This window comes from Leptonychotes weddellii, chromosome 4 (assembly GCF_054177405.1).
Source record: "Leptonychotes weddellii isolate Sample4059 chromosome 4, ASM5417740v2, whole genome shotgun sequence".
NCBI classification, from domain to species: Eukaryota; Metazoa; Chordata; class Mammalia; order Carnivora; family Phocidae; genus Leptonychotes; species Leptonychotes weddellii.
In genome coordinates, this window is record NC_138372.1 from 95,343,562 (window position 1) to 95,358,324 (window position 14,763).

General features: G+C 55.9%; 1 protein-coding gene across 6 annotated transcripts; it reads left to right on the top strand.

The window, feature by feature from the left end:
- The first annotated feature begins 5,191 nt into the window (after positions 1–5,191).
- On the top strand, positions 5,192–14,632 carry ZNF687 (zinc finger protein 687). Of its 6 annotated transcripts, none has more exons than XM_081815898.1 (10): positions 5,939–6,077; positions 8,605–8,713; positions 9,084–11,206; positions 11,353–11,531; positions 11,850–12,026; positions 12,115–12,277; positions 12,434–12,766; positions 12,861–12,973; positions 13,214–13,355; positions 13,501–14,632. In XM_081815898.1, the coding sequence occupies exons 3-10, from the start codon at positions 9,101–9,103 to the stop codon at positions 13,996–13,998; spliced, it is 3,711 nt and encodes a 1,236-aa protein (XP_081672024.1). In that variant the 5' UTR covers positions 5,939–6,077; positions 8,605–8,713; positions 9,084–9,100; the 3' UTR covers positions 13,999–14,632. The 6 variants fall into 6 exon arrangements, with proteins under 6 accessions (XP_030896992.1, XP_030896986.1, XP_006728432.1 ...); XM_081815899.1 differs by lacking the exon at positions 5,939–6,077 and adding an exon at positions 6,173–6,283; XM_031041132.2 differs by lacking the exons at positions 5,939–6,077; positions 8,605–8,713 and adding an exon at positions 5,192–5,281.
- The last annotated feature ends 131 nt before the right edge of the window (positions 14,633–14,763 follow it).

Genomic DNA, 14,763 nt, shown 5'->3' on the forward strand with positions numbered 1-14,763 from the left:
TCCTCCTCCTTGGAACACTTTCTTAAAAACAAACAAAAAGAAACTTTTTTTTTTTTAAGATTTTATTTATTTATTTGACAGAGACATAGCGAGAGAGGGAACACAAGCAGGGGGAGTGGGAGAGGGAGAAGCAGGCTTCCCGTGGAGTGGGGATCCCGACCAGGGGCTCGATCCCAGGAATCTGGGATCATGACCTGAGCCGAAGGCAGACGCTTAACGACTGAGCCACCCAGGCGCCCCCAAAAAGAAACTCTTTATGTGGCTTCAAGGACACAACGTTCTCCTGGTTCTCTCCTTTTTTTTTTAAGTTTTTATTTCTAAGTAATCTCTACACCCAACGTGGGGCTTGAATTTACAACCCCGAGATCAAGACTCCCACGCTCCTGATCTCAGGGTTGTGAGATCGAGCCCAGCATAGGGCTTTGCGCTCAGGTGGGAGCCTGCTTAAGACTGTCTCTCCCTGGGGCGCCTGGGTGGCTCAGTGAAGCGTCTGCCTTCGACTCAGGTCATGATCCCAGGGTCCTGGGACTGAGCCCCACATTGGGCTCCCTACGCTTCTCCCTCTTACCCCTGCTTATGCTCTCTCTTGCTATCTGTCTCTCTCAAAGAAATAAATAAAAATCTTAAAAAAAAAAGACTGCCCCCCCTCTGTTCCGCCCCTCACCCCTCACAAGTAAATAAATCTTAAAAAAAAAAAAAACCAGCTACATGCTCCACCTACTGAGTCAGCCAGGCGCCCCTCTCTTTCTTTTCTTTCCAGTTTTTCTCAGTCCCATTTACTGGTTCCCCTATTGCCCTGACCTTCAAACTTTGGAGTTCCCCATGGTTCAGTCCTTGGACTTTTTCTCTTTTCTATCTTCATACATTCCCTTGATGATCTCATCCATTCTGACTGGGATTTTAAATACTATCTATAAGCTGATGACACCCAAATTTATATCTCCACTTGGAAGAGTCATATGACTGACCATGACTGAAATTAAGCTGCTGAACTTGCCCTGGAATGTGCTTCTCCTGGTAGAATTCCCAGCTCAAGAAATGGCAACATCAGGTGTGCCTGGCTGGCTCAGTCAGTAGAGCATGTGACTCTTAGGGTTGTGAGTTCAAGCCCCATATTGGGTGTGGAGACTACTTAAAAAAAAAAAAAAGGCAACATCATTGTACTTCCTCTGGCCTCAAGGTTTTGAATTTCTTTTTCTCGTACCCCACATCCGACTTTTTTTTTTTATTAAAGATTTTATTTATTTATTTGACAGAGAGAGAACACAAGCAGGGGGAGTGGGAGAGGGAGAAGCAGGCTTCCCGAGGAGCAGGGAGCCCGATGCGGGGCTGGAGCCCGATGCGGGGCTCGATCCCAGGACCCTGGGATCATGACCTGAGCCGAAGGCAGCCGCTTAACCGACTGAGCTAAGCAGGTGCCCCCCCGCATCCAACTTCTTAAAAAAAATGATGGGGATGCCTGGGTGGCTCAGTCGGTTAAGCCGCTGCCTTCGGCTCAGGTCACGATCCCAGTGTCCTGGGATCGAGTCCCACATCAGGCTCCTTGCTCGGCAGGAAGCCTGCTTCTCCCTCTGCCTGCCTCTCCCCCTGCTTGTGTTCTGTTTCTCTCTCTGACAAGTAAATAAAATCTTTAAAAAATAAAAAATAAATTAAAAAAATGATGTTTTATGGAATGCCTGGGTGGCTCAGTCATTAAGCGGCTGCCTTGGGCTCAGGTCATGATCCCAGGGTCCTGGGATCCAGTCCTGCATCGGGTTCCTTGCTCAGCGGGGAGTCTGCTTCTCCCTCTGCCTGCCTCTCTCTCTCTCTCTGACAAATAAATCTTTTTTTTTAAATAAAATCTTTTTTAAAAATGATGGTTTATTTACTCATTTAGATAGATTTTTCTTCTTTAAAATTTTCATTGCAAAAAAATTTTTAATTCCAGTGTAATTAACATACAGTGTTATATTAGTTTCAGGTGTACAATATAGTGATTTGACACTTCCATATATTACTTGGCGCTCATCAGGATGAGTGTACTCTTAATCCCCATCCCTCCTCCTACCTATCTCACCCATCCCTCCACCCACCTCCCTTCTGTTAACCATCAGTTTGTTCTCTGTAGTTAAGAGTCTGGTTTTTGGTTTGTCTCCTTTTCCCATCTCTCTGCTCATCTGTTTTGTTTCTTAAATTTCACATATGAGGGAAATCATATGGTATTTTTCTTTCTCTGACTGACTTCATTTTTTTTTAAAGATTTTATTTATTTTTTTGACAGAGAGAGACAGCGAGAGAGGGAACACAAGCAGGAGGAGTGGGAGAGGGAGAAGCAGGCTTCCCGCGGAGCAGGGAGCCCGATGCGGGGCTCCATCCCAGGACCCTGGGATCATGACCTGAGCCGAAGGCAGACACTTAACGACTGAGCCACCCAGCGCCTCTGACTTACTTCATCTAGCATTATACTCTCTAGATCCATTGATGTCATTGCAAATAGCAAGATTTCATTCTTTTTTATGGCTGAATAATATTCCATTATATGTATATGCCACATCTTCTTTATCCATTCCTCTATCAATGGACACTTAAGTTGCTTCCATAATTTGGCTATTGTAAATAATGCTACAATAAACATAGGGCACTTATATCCCTTTGAATTAGTGTTTTTATATCCTTTGGGTAAATACCCAGTAGTGTGATTACTGGATCATAGGGTAGTTTCCACAGTCATTGCACCAGTCTGCATTCCCACCAACACTGCATGAGCGTTCCTATTTCTCCACATCTGCATGAGGACTTGTTTCTTGTGTTTTTTATTTTAGCCATTCTGACAGGTGTAAGGTGATATCTCATTGTGGTTTTGATTTGCATTTCCCTGCACATCCAACCCCAAAGTAAGTCAGGCCACTATGTCATGTCTCCTTCCTATCTCACTCTGAGAAAACAGCAAAGTCCTTCCAATAGCCCCCAAAGCATCCCATGACCTGATCCATTCCTCCCACCCCCTTACCCCTCTGGAACACACTCCCACCTCAAGGTCTAGTATTTACTCTCTTTCTGGAATGGTCTCACAGGTAGCTATGCAGATAGCTGCACGGCTCACTCACTAACTTTCAGCCTTTACTTAAATGCCACCTTCTCAGAAAGGCCTTTACTGTCTGTGCTATCTAAAATTGCAGCCCTCCCAGACTTCCTGTCCTCCTTCCCTCTTTATTTTTCACATTAAAAACAGGTTAATAGCATAATTCTTAGAGCAGTTTTAGGTTTATGGAAAAATTGAATAGAAATCACAGTTACTGTATACTTCCTTATCCCTAGTTTTCCCTGATTAACATCTTGTACTAGTGTGGTACATTTGTTGCAATTAAAGAACCAATATTGATATATTATTATTAACTAAAGTCCATAGTTTACAGTAGGGCTTTTGACAAATGTATAATGTCATGTATCCACTATAACAGTATCATAGAGAATAGTTTCACTGCCGAAAAATCCACCGTGCTCCACCAATTCATCCCTCCCTCCATCTGAACACTTTGCAACCACTGATCTTTTTACTGCTCCCACAGTTTTGCTTTTTCCAGAATGTCATATAGTTGGAATCATACAGTATACAGACTTTCCAGTTGGCTTCTTTCACTTAGCAGTAGGCATTTAAACTTCCTGCATTTCTTTTCATGGCTTAATAGTCTTGCTTCATTTTTCTCCTGGCAATTACCGATTTTAACATGCTTCTATTTATCTTACTTATTTACCACATTTATTGTTTGTCTTCTCTGTATGTTTCATGAGGACAGATATTCTTGTCGGCTTTGTTCACTGCTGTATCCTCAGTGCCTACAACAGTATTTTACCTATAGACGGTGCTGAAGTATTGGTTTGAATTAAAATATTTCTTAGGTGAGTGAATAGTGCATCTAATTGAAGAACAAACTTCTATTCAGAACTCTCTGGGCAAAAGAATCTGTGAAACACTGTTTAGCTTTCTAGACCCTTAGAATTTCAACTCCACTGCTTCTGACCTTGCTTAATACCTAACCTAACCTGTCTGTGCCAGTTTCCTCCCCAGTAAAATGGAGATAATAATAGTACCTCCCTCATGCGGTTGTGGTAAGGATTATGTAAGTTAATGTACATGAAATTCTTATAATAGGTCCCACACACAGTACGTGTGCATCAGTAGTGACTATTATTCCATGCAGGAAGACGCAGAGGAAGTGGGAACGGAATGCCGGTTGGCTATATCCACGCTGTGAGCTGTGTGAGCTGGAGTAACTGCAGGCAAACCTGGAACAAGAAGGCGGCAGACAGGGAGGCACTAATTCCATTTGCCCATCACTTTACAGAGAACCTTACGTTCTAAACGCGTTTATTTTTTTCAATTTAAAAATATTTTTATTTATTTATTTGAGAGAGAGAGAGCACAAGCGGGGAGGAGGGGCAGAGAGAAAGGGAGAAGCAGGCTCCCCGCTGAGTGGAGAACCCACGCGGGACTCGATCCCAGGACCCTGGGATTACTACCCAAGCTGAAGGCAGACGCTTAACCCACCGAGCCACCCAGGTGCACTAAATGCGTTTAATCCTCACAAAAACAATCATGTCGGTTGGTATTATAATCCCAATTTTATCCATGAGAAAACCGGTTCAGGGAGGTCGAGCGACCTGCCCGATGGAACCATAGATTTCCCAAGATTTCCACCCAGAGGCTCGGATTCACATCTCAATACAGTCGCTATTACTCATGCAAACTCTCAGGGTACGCCGGAGAGTCCTAAATCCAGAGGTCTAGAGGTCCAGTGACCCCTGCGCAGGGTAACAAAACCACTTTTAAAATAACCACATCCCGGTGATGAACGTCTTCGTGCGTCGCAAGCCGCGGAGGTTCGCAGGCCGGTGAGCCTGTGCTCTGCAGGGCACGCGAAGCTTGCATTATGTGTTCTGAGTACCACCTCAACTTGTTTGCGGAACATCCCCTCCCCTTCCCCCGCCTCCAGGGGGCGTGGCAACAAAGCGCGGGAAAACCGGCTTCGACTCCACCCCCAGCCCGTGCTGGGGGCGGGGAAAAGGAGAGCTCTTAAATGGGAAATGGAAGCGCCAGCCGGCTCACACCCCATCCCCGTGCTTAGGAAGCCTACCAGCATACCGCTTTAAGATCCCTTTGGAAATGGCCCAGGCCACGCCAGCACTCTAACGTCATCTCTCCTCCACTTCCGGTCTGCAGGGCTGTCCCGGGCTCCAGGTGCCGGTTCCTTCCACACTCTTAATCCCGCCCGTACTGCACGCCCTCCTGCAGAGGGAGAAGGTACGGGTGACGCCATCGCCCAGGAGCTGGCCCGCGTGAGAACCCCATCCATCCAGCCTATATGACGATTTAGACAGTGGGAAAACGGCAAGGAACTGGTCAACCAGATGACGTAATGTTTTGGGTAACGTCCCATTTTGTGACTTCTGCACAGCATGACTGACACTGGGGTTTAGTTTGAGAAAACAAAGCAAAAGGATCTACGCATCCGGGCTTCTCTCAGAGTCGACGAGGTTCTCCTCAAAGTGCCCACCAAATAGAAGCTGAGAGTTCTTTTAATTTGCATAAGTGAACTGCGGGCTTCAAAGATTGCGGCCAATAGGGAGTGAGGGGGCGGAGACGCACCTGGGACAGTCACCGCCTCCAGAGGGAAAGCAGGGGATCAGATTGGCTTCTTTCTAAGCGACAGTAGCGGAAGCCAGTCATTTTTGAGATGCCCAGATGGGGCAGGTGGGCCCGGCGCAACCAATGGGGAGAGGCATTTTCAGAAGGCCTAGGCTCCTTGCCCAATGAGGCTGGGAGGACTGTGAGGGGCTAGTTCCGAGCGGCAGTACTTAGGGCCAACCCAGTGCGGGCCTGGGAGGGGCGCAGTGCTGAACGACGGGGGTGTTGGCCAATGGCGAGTGCGGAAGCGGGCAGCCCAGACCTGGAACGCGGAGGGAGCTGAAGGAGGGGGAGGCTGAACGGGAGAGAAGCAGGAAGTAGCGGCGGCCTCGGGGAGGGCGGCGGCGGTGGCGGTGGCGGTGGGAGCAGGGTAGAGACCGCCGGGTCTCGGCCCGCACTTGGAGCGGAACAAGTAAGCATGCCTGGGGTAATACCCGCCCTTGGCCCCGCCCCCTGGGGGGGCGGGTAAATACCCCCGCCCCTCCCCCACTTGGTCAACTACCCCCTTCTCCGCGCCGCCCCCCTGGGGCGGCTTCTAGGAAGGCCCCGCCGCCGCCTCCATCCCTTGAGGCTGATGGGCGAAACTCCCAGCCTGTTGAAAGCACAGCCCCTAGCCGGGTAAACGTGGAGGGAGGGTAGGGGTCCCCAAGTCCTGGCGCCCCGAGCCCAAGAGGCGTCCGAAGCACGGCCCGGTGACTGGTGGCTGCGGGATGTCGCGACCTAAAATGGTGTCCGTGTTCGGGGGCGGGGGCGGGGGAGCTGGGCCAGGCCGGAGCGGAGCCTGCACCCCGACTGGGCGCGGGTCAGCGTCCGGGCCCGGGCCGGACTCAGGCTCGTGCCCCGGGCCGCCGCGCGCCTTCGGATCACTCCTCAGTCTCGAGGGAGCCGCGGGAGTCTGCGGGAGGAGGAGGCTGTGCCGCGCCGGGACGGGAGGGGAGGAGGTGGGAGTTGGGACGGACCCCGGCCGGAGAGCTGCGAGTCACGCAAAGACCGTCCCCTCCCGACTCCTCTCTTTCCACGCGCCTCCCCTACTCCGGTGAAGTCCTGGGCCGGGAGGTGCTGCGCGGCAGCTCCCCAAGGGCCTGGCCTGGCCGGGGCCGGTCCTTCCCTTCTCACGGTGGGAGCGAGAGAAGCGCGGTGCGCCTCAGTTTCCCCAGTGGCTTCTCCTCTGCACACCCCGCCCCCTCCCTGCAACCCCGGACATGCTCGCGGCGCCGGCCCTCGGCAGATGGCAGGGACTTAATTCCGCCCGCTGCCCAGCTTGGCGGCAGCCTAATCGCCCCCGGCCGCCGGCCCCTCGCCCTGCTCTGCAGGCCCCGGGCCAGGCAAAGAGCAGTGGAACCCCCTGCCGACCCAGGCCAGTTCACCCTCTTCCTGTTCAGCCCCTTCCTTTGGCTTTTGGGGAAGAACAAGAGGGAAAGGGGGGAGGGCCGGAGCCCAAGAGTCGGGGCATAGCAGCCGCAGAAAGGCCTCGGCCGTGGGGTGGGGGAAGCCTCTTTGGCCTTGAGCTCCCGCTGCTTGGTGGACCGTCGGCTCCTGGCTATCGCATGACCTCTAAGTCACTTGGACGCCAAAGGGGGAGTTGCTTGGGGAGGGCGAGTGGGCAGATGTTTTCTCCTAGTCGCCACTGATCTGTGCTCCACCGGCCCACTTTTCTGAGGGCCGGTGTGGAAGGTAGCTCGGGTTTCTCCTGGTGGGGAGAGAAGCAGGCAGAGGAGGGAGGGCCCTAGCTCTCCATCAGGGCAGAGGCAAAGGGTGGAGGGCTTTGTTTAAATCCAGAGACTGCAGAATTAAGTAGGGGGTGGTGGTGAGGGGAAACTTCCTTTTCTTCCTCTTGTTGGTCCCCTCTTCCTCCACCCTACCTTGGTCCCACCATTGCCAGCTACCACCTGCTGGGACCATCTCCAGTTTCAGTCTAAAGGCTGGCAGGAGGTGAGGGAATTGGCCCTGAGAAATGGCTTGCATCCTGGGCAGAGAATGTGTAGTGACAGAGACTTTTTCAGTTTCTTCTTCCTAGATCTAGAAACACTTGTGGGGAGAAACTGGTGAGGAACAGATCCGGGTCCCCCCCAAGCTTCAGGCTGGCCGTGTTGGTTTAGTGCCACATGCGTCTTGTGGGATTTTGTGTGTGTGTGTGTGTGTGTGTGTGCACGCGCGCGTGCGCATGCACACTCACTGGGCCAGGTTGGGGTTGGGCAAGACTTCCTGGACTGGTGTTGCCAAGGGAAAATGAAAAGAGTGAGGAGTGTGAATTAGGAGCTCAGAGCAGGAATGACAGGGGTAAGGGGGCTTGGCTTTTCCCCTATGTGGCGGTCGTGCTGGATGTTACCCTGGAGTTTGGCCCTGAGAGAGCAAGATGGGGAGGGAGGGAGAGAGGAGGGGCTGGCTCCGGGAGGGCAGAGGCACTCTGGGGAAGATAGGTGAGCTAGCGGCAGGTGTTTGTGACAGGAGAGGCCTAGGCTGGGGCCCTTGTGACCAGGCTGCCGTCACGGTTTTCCCCTGTCTTTTGTCTTTGTCTCTTTCTGTTCCTGTGTCTTATTCTGTCCATCTTGGTCTCTTGGGTGATTTCCCTGAGTCCACTTCTCCTTGTTAACCAAGCTAGATCTCCAGGTGCCAGTGGTCTCCCCAAGTCCCTAGACTTGACCCCTGACTGTTGTCTCTGACCCCAGCCCCAGATTCCCAGTGCTTTCTCCTTCCCAGTTCCTCCTTGACCTGACATGTCCTTTTTTGTCCCAGCTGTAATAATAAATCCTATTCTGGGTTCTGACTCTCAGGGTTATGATTCATATTGTGCTCAGAATCACCCTGTGATGTATGGGTTACTTGCCTCCCCTTTCAAAAGTAAGGTAGTGGACATCAGGCCATTGATAAAGCTGGAACTAGAATCATTTCTTCATCTTGGCTTAAGTCACTGTCCCTTTGTACACATGGCCTTTCAGATCTCTGTGGACCCCCAGAAGATCCATGAAGAATTATGAATGGATCCCATGCTGCCATGAATGAGCCCTTAGACCCAGAGCGTCCTGTACATCTTCCTCCTTAATAGTGGTATTGATTAATTGATGGGTTTTTTGCTGGGCACAGGAGGGGCCGAGGTGGTTTCAACCAAGATCTTCACTGAACTCCCTCTGTCTCTGTTATCCTTGTCTCTCAGCTGTATTTCTGAAAAGTTCCTTTTCTTCTGCTTTCTCTCGATCTTGGTGTCTTCCCTGGAATGTGCGCATAACCTACCTTTCAGTTTTAGGGTTTGGCAAACCAGGTACCTCCACCAGCTCTAGGATTTGCGCTGTGGTAAAAGTGTACCCAAGTCAGACTGCAGAGTCCTGAGAGGATAAATATGGAGATCCCAAGGGAGGTGGGCCAGGGTTCCTGCCTCCTGAAGGCTAAGTTTCTTGCTCTTTTTTTCTGTTTTCATCAGGTCTGGGATCTGCTGCCATGGGGGACATGAAGACCCCTGATTTTGATGACCTCCTTGCTGCGTTTGACATTCCCGATATTGACGCAAATGAAGCCATCCACTCTGGGCCAGAAGAAAACGAAGGGCCTGGTGGCTCAGGAAAGCCAGAACCCAGTGTAGGAGGTGACTCTGGAGAAGCAACGGCAGCAGCTTCCAGGGATGGCCCCGAGGTTCCAGCCCAGGCCTCTGATCATGGCCTGCCGCCGCCAGACATCTCAGCAGTCAGCGTCATTGTCAAGAACACTGTGTGTCCTGAGCAGCCTGAGTCCCCGGCTGGGAGTTCAGGAGGGGAAGGGGCCCGGGCTGGGGGGGTGACTAAGGAAGGGCCTGTGGGGCCTCGTCTGATGCAGAATGGTTTTGGGGGCCCTGAGTCATCCCTTCCAGGTACACCCCACTCTCCAGCTCCTCCCAGTGGGGGTACCTGGAAAGAAAAAGCCATGGAAGGCAAAGCTCCTTTGGACCTCTTTGCTCATTTTGGGCCTGAGCCAGGGGAGCACCCTGATCCCCTCCCTCCCTCCGCACCTTCCCCGCCTCGGGAAGGGGCCATGACCCCACCTCCTTTCCCCTCTCCCTTTGAGCTGTCCCGGGAGAATGGCCCAGCCTTGCTGCCACCTGGTTCTCCCCCACCGCTGGGGACCATGAAGCAAGACAGCTGCAGCCCCCTTCATCCTCAGGGCCTAGCCGGGCTAGGCTCTGGCTCGAGCCCCGAGGCCACGGGCGTTTCTGCCAGTGCCTCGCCTCCCGGGGTTGCTGGGTTGCCCTTCTTCAAGCAGTCTCCCGGGCATCAGAGCCCTGCTGCCTCCCCCAAAGTGCCCCGCTGTCAGCCCCTGAAGGAAGAAGAGGAGGAGGGGCCGGTGGATAAGCCTTCCCCCGAAAGTCCCCAGAGTCCCTCTAGTGGAGCCGAGGCTGCAGATGAGGACAGCAATGACTCCCCTGCCTCTTCCAGCTCCTCAAGGCCTCTCAAGGTGCGGATCAAGACCATTAAAACATCCTGTGGGAGTATCACAAGGACGGTAACCCGGGTCCCCTCAGACCCTGATCCTCCTGCCCCTTTGGCTGAGGGGACCCTCCTGGCTGAGGCTGGCCTCCTGAAGCTGTCCCCTGCAACCTCGACCCCTGAGGGTCCAAAGGTGGTGAGCGTCCAGCTGGGCGACGGCACAAGGCTAAAGGGCACCGTGCTGCCCGTGGCCACCATCCAGAACGCAAGCACCGCCATGCTGATGGCGGCCAGCGTGGCCCGCAAAGCTGTCGTTCTGCCTGGGGGCGCTGCCACCAGCCCTAAGACGCTGGCTAAGAATGTGCTAGGGCTGGTGCCCCAAGCCCTGCCCAAGGTGGAGGGGCGGGCAGGGCTGGGGACCGGGGGGCAGAAGGTGAACGGTGCCTCGGTGGTGATGGTGCAGCCTTCCAAGGCAGCCACCGGGCCAGGTGCAGGGGGTGGCACGGTGATCTCGCGGACCCAGTCCAGCCTGGTGGAGGCCTTCAACAAGATCCTCAACAGCAAGAACCTGCTGCCTGCCTACCGGCCCAACCTGAGCCCACCGGCCGAGGCCGGGCTGGCCCTGCCTCCGACAGGCTACCGCTGCCTCGAGTGTGGGGACGCCTTCTCGCTGGAGAAGAGCCTGGCGCGGCACTATGACCGCCGGAGCATGCGCATCGAGGTCACCTGCAACCACTGCGCGCGCCGCCTGGTCTTCTTCAACAAGTGCAGCCTGCTGCTGCACGCCCGAGAGCACAAGGACAAAGGGCTCGTCATGCAGTGCTCACACCTGGTCATGAGGCCCGTCGCCCTGGACCAGATGGTGGGGCAGCCGGACATCACGCCCCTGCTGGCTGTCCCGCCCGCCCTCGGACCTCCAGCCTTGCCTGCCTTGGGCAAGGGTGACGGGGCCATCACCGCCGCCATTACCGCCGTTGCCGCTGAGGCCCCTGTGCTGCCGCTCTCGTCTGAGCCGCCGGCTGCCCCTGCCACCTCGACCTACACGTGCTTTCGCTGCCTGGAGTGCAAGGAGCAGTGCCGGGACAAGGCTGGCATGGCTGCCCACTTCCAGCAGCTTGGGCCCCCTGCCCCCGGGGCCAGCAGCACTGTGAGTTCCCTTTCGCGGCGCTTCCCGGGGGTAGAGGCCGCCGCCACAAGGGTAGGATCTGGGAAGGTGGTGGGGGCTCGGTCAGGAGAAGTCATGGGGGACAGGCCACTCCTCACCGACTTCCCTTCTTTCCGCCCCCTCGACAGGTGTGCCCAACCTGCCCCATGATGCTCCCCAATCGCTGCAGCTTCAGTGCCCACCAGCGCATGCATAAGAACCGGCCTCCCCATGTCTGCCCGGAGTGTGGGGGCAACTTCCTGCAAGCCAATTTTCAGACCCATCTTCGGGAGGCCTGTCTACATCTGTCTCGCCGTGTGGGCTACAGGTGCCTCCTGCCTCTCCTACCCACAGTCTGGCCACTGCCCCCCACCCCGAGGCCCCCCCGGCACTTTACGGCCTCCTGTGTCCCAGCACCAGCCTTTTAGCTGGCCTGTCAGGGAGCGCCCCATCTCTCGTGCTGAACCCCTCAGGCCGAGGTCTGTCTGTCTGCCCCGCTTCGGCCTCCGCGGGCCTCCTCTCCCCACCTTGCTCGTGCCCCACTGCAGCCGCCGTGGACCTCCGAGTCTAGCAGTTCCCAGGGGTGACCGGGCTGGGGCACGGGCTGGAGACTGCCTGCCTCACCTCCGCGCCCCCTGCCGCCTAGGTGCCCCAGCTGTGCGGTGGTGTTCGGGGGCGTGAACTCCATCAAGTCCCACATCCAGACGTCGCACTGCGAGGTTTTTCACAAGTGCCCCATCTGCCCCATGGCCTTCAAGTCCGCGCCCAGCGCCCATGCCCACCTGTACACCCAGCACCCCAGCTTCCACACGCAACAGGCCAAGTGAGACCTGGCAGGGAGCGGGGTGGGCCGGAGCGGGATTGGGGCCCCGATGGGCACGGTGTCTGCACTGTCCTCTCCGCCCACACAGGATGATCTACAAGTGCGCCATGTGTGACACGGTCTTCACTCACAAACCCCTCCTCTCCTCACACTTCGACCAGCACCTGCTGCCCCAGCGTGTCAGCGTCTTTAAGTGCCCATCTTGTCCTCTGCTTTTTGCTCAGAAAAGGACCATGCTGGAACATCTTAAGGTAGAGGAGTTGAGGGACAGGGGCGGGGCGCTTGGCTGTGGTGACCTGGGGCTAGGGTAACCTAACCCTCAGGAAGTGGGCGTGGGGGAGCAACGAGGCCTCTGGCAAAGCCAGGCCCTCCCCCACGGTGGCCACCCCCTTGTCTCCCTGTCACAGAACACCCATCAGTCCGGGCGCCCGGGGGAGGAGACTGCTGGGAAAGGGGCTGCGGGTGCCCTTATGACCCCCAAGGCTGAGCCCGAGGACTTGGCTGTGGCTCGGGGAGGAGCAGCTGCCCCTACTGAGGACTCGTCTTCATCCTCAGAAGAAGAAGAACTGCCCAGCTCTCCTGAGCCCCCTCGCCCAACCAAACGGCCCCGACGGGAACTAGGGAACAAAGGCATCAAGGGTGGGGGTGGGGGCCCTGGAGGCTGGACCTGTGGCCTTTGTCACTCCTGGTTTCCTGAGCGAGACGAGTATGTGGCTCACATGAAGAAGGAGCACGGCAAGGTGAGTGGGCCTTGCCCCTGGGACTGGGCTGTGCGGCTGTGCGGAGGGGGTCTTAGAGCCTGGCTCTGAGGTTCCCTACCCTCTGCTCTCCCAGTCAGTGAAAAAGTTTCCCTGTCGCCTGTGTGAACGCTCCTTCTGTTCCGCCCCCAGCCTGAGGCGCCACGTCAGGGTCAATCACGAGGGTATCAAGCGAGTTTACCCATGCAGGTAACCCTTGCCGCCTCATCCGCAGCGCCCCCCCCAGCCCCTTACTGTCTCTGAGCAGCAAGTGACCTGCCCACCCCATGCCCCCAGTCCCACTAAGTACCTTCCAACCATGACTCGAGAGTGGACCAAAGGTTGAGACCTCCCTCTGCTCTGGGAACGCCCACCCCCCCCCCTCAAGCCACTGGCCTTGGTGTTTGGGCTAGTCTCCTGGCACCCACGTGACCCACTCTTCCCCTGCAGGTATTGCACAGAGGGAAAACGCACCTTCAGCAGCCGCCTGATCCTGGAGAAACACGTCCAGGTCCGGCATGGCTTGCCGCTCGGGGCCCAGTCCCCCGGCCGGGGGGGCACCCTGGCTCGGGGCCCCGGAGCCAGAGCCCAGGTAGGCAGAGGCCCAGCCTGCTCTTTCGGGGCGGTGGGACTGGGGAACTGCAGGGTTCTAGGCCCTGGCCTCAGGAAGCTAGGCGGGGGTGGCAGGGTTGGTGTGGGGTGATAGGGAGGCCTAATTTCTTCCCTCGCTTCGCCAGGGGCCGGGACGGAAGCGCCGCCAGTCCTCTGACTCTTGCAGTGAGGAGCCTGACAGCACAACACCTCCAGCCAAGTCCCCCAGGGGCGGGCCCGGCTCGGGAGGCCACGGCCCCCTGCGCTACCGGAGCAGCGGCTCGGTGGAGCAGAGCCTCATGGTGGGCTTGAGGGTGGATGGCGGTGCCCAGCAGTGCCTCGACTGTGGTCTGTGCTTCGCCTCCCCTGGCTCTCTGAGCAGGCACCGCTTCATCAGCCACAAGAAGAAACGGGGTGCGGGGAGCGCCAGTGCCCTGGGCCTGGGTGATGGGGAAGAAGAGGCCCCTCCTCCACTGAGGTCTGACCCAGAGGGCGGAGAGTCTCCCTTGTCGGCTTCTGGAGGCCCACTGACCTGTAAGGTCTGTGGCAAGAGCTGTGACAGCCCGCTCAACCTCAAGACCCATTTCCGCACACACGGCATGGCGTTCATCAGGGCTCGGCAAGGGGGCAGTGGGGACAACTAGGCCCGGGCCTGGACTGACCGGCCTCCCCTCCCTCTTCGGCGGGAGCCTGGGTCACTGCTGCTGTCTTGTCCCTGGGCTAGGGATTTCATTCTAATTCACGTTTTGTTCAGCTCCTCTCCCCCAGCCCCCAAACACAACAGGCTTTTGAGGATGTAGTGATTTGCAGTCCCCTCTTTGGGTCTGGCCCTTGGGTCCTAGTAGAGTGGGCCCTCCATTCCTCCTTTCTGAGCCCAACACTAATTATCCTCCTGCTGCAGACCCCGAGTGGGTTGGGGTGGGAGGAGGGACTTTCCTAGGCCTGTTAGTGGGGCCCAGGGAAGGCCCCCCCCCCCCCCCCGCCGCTGGGGCCCTCAGGAAGCTTCTCAACCCTCAAGGGCCTGGCCCTGCCCCTGCACCACCCCTCAGACTCCCTGGCACTTGAGCCCCACCCCCACCCCTGCAGTGCCTTTCACTTTTTTTTTTACCCAGAAATCCAGGGGGGTTGGTAGGGACGAGTCCTGTCAAGGGGGGCCCAAGGGAGAGGAGGGGACAGGCTCTCAGGAATCCTTTATTCTTGTAGTAATAATAATACTAACAGTGGGGAAATAGGAGGGAGAAAACCAGACCATTAAAACTGCTCGTGGTTTAATCCCCATTCACGCTCCTCTTTTTATGTGACCTGGACATTGTGGACTTGGCAGGGAGGGGGAGACAGTCAAAGCTGGGGAGGCCTTTCCCAGGACAAGGACACACTGACCAAGACAGGCAGGGAAAGAACAGTCTTCC

Excerpts from the sequence above, each read along its gene's own strand:
- ZNF687 (XM_031041132.2), top strand. The coding sequence starts at position 9,101 with ATGGGGGACATGAAGACCCCTGATTTTGATGACCTCCTTGCTGCGTTT. Across the intron at positions 12,027-12,114 it reads TTCCACACGCAACAGGCCAA|GATGATCTACAAGTGCGCCA; the intron begins GTGAGACCTGGC and ends CCGCCCACACAG. Across the intron at positions 12,278-12,433 it reads CCATGCTGGAACATCTTAAG|AACACCCATCAGTCCGGGCG; the intron begins GTAGAGGAGTTG and ends TCCCTGTCACAG.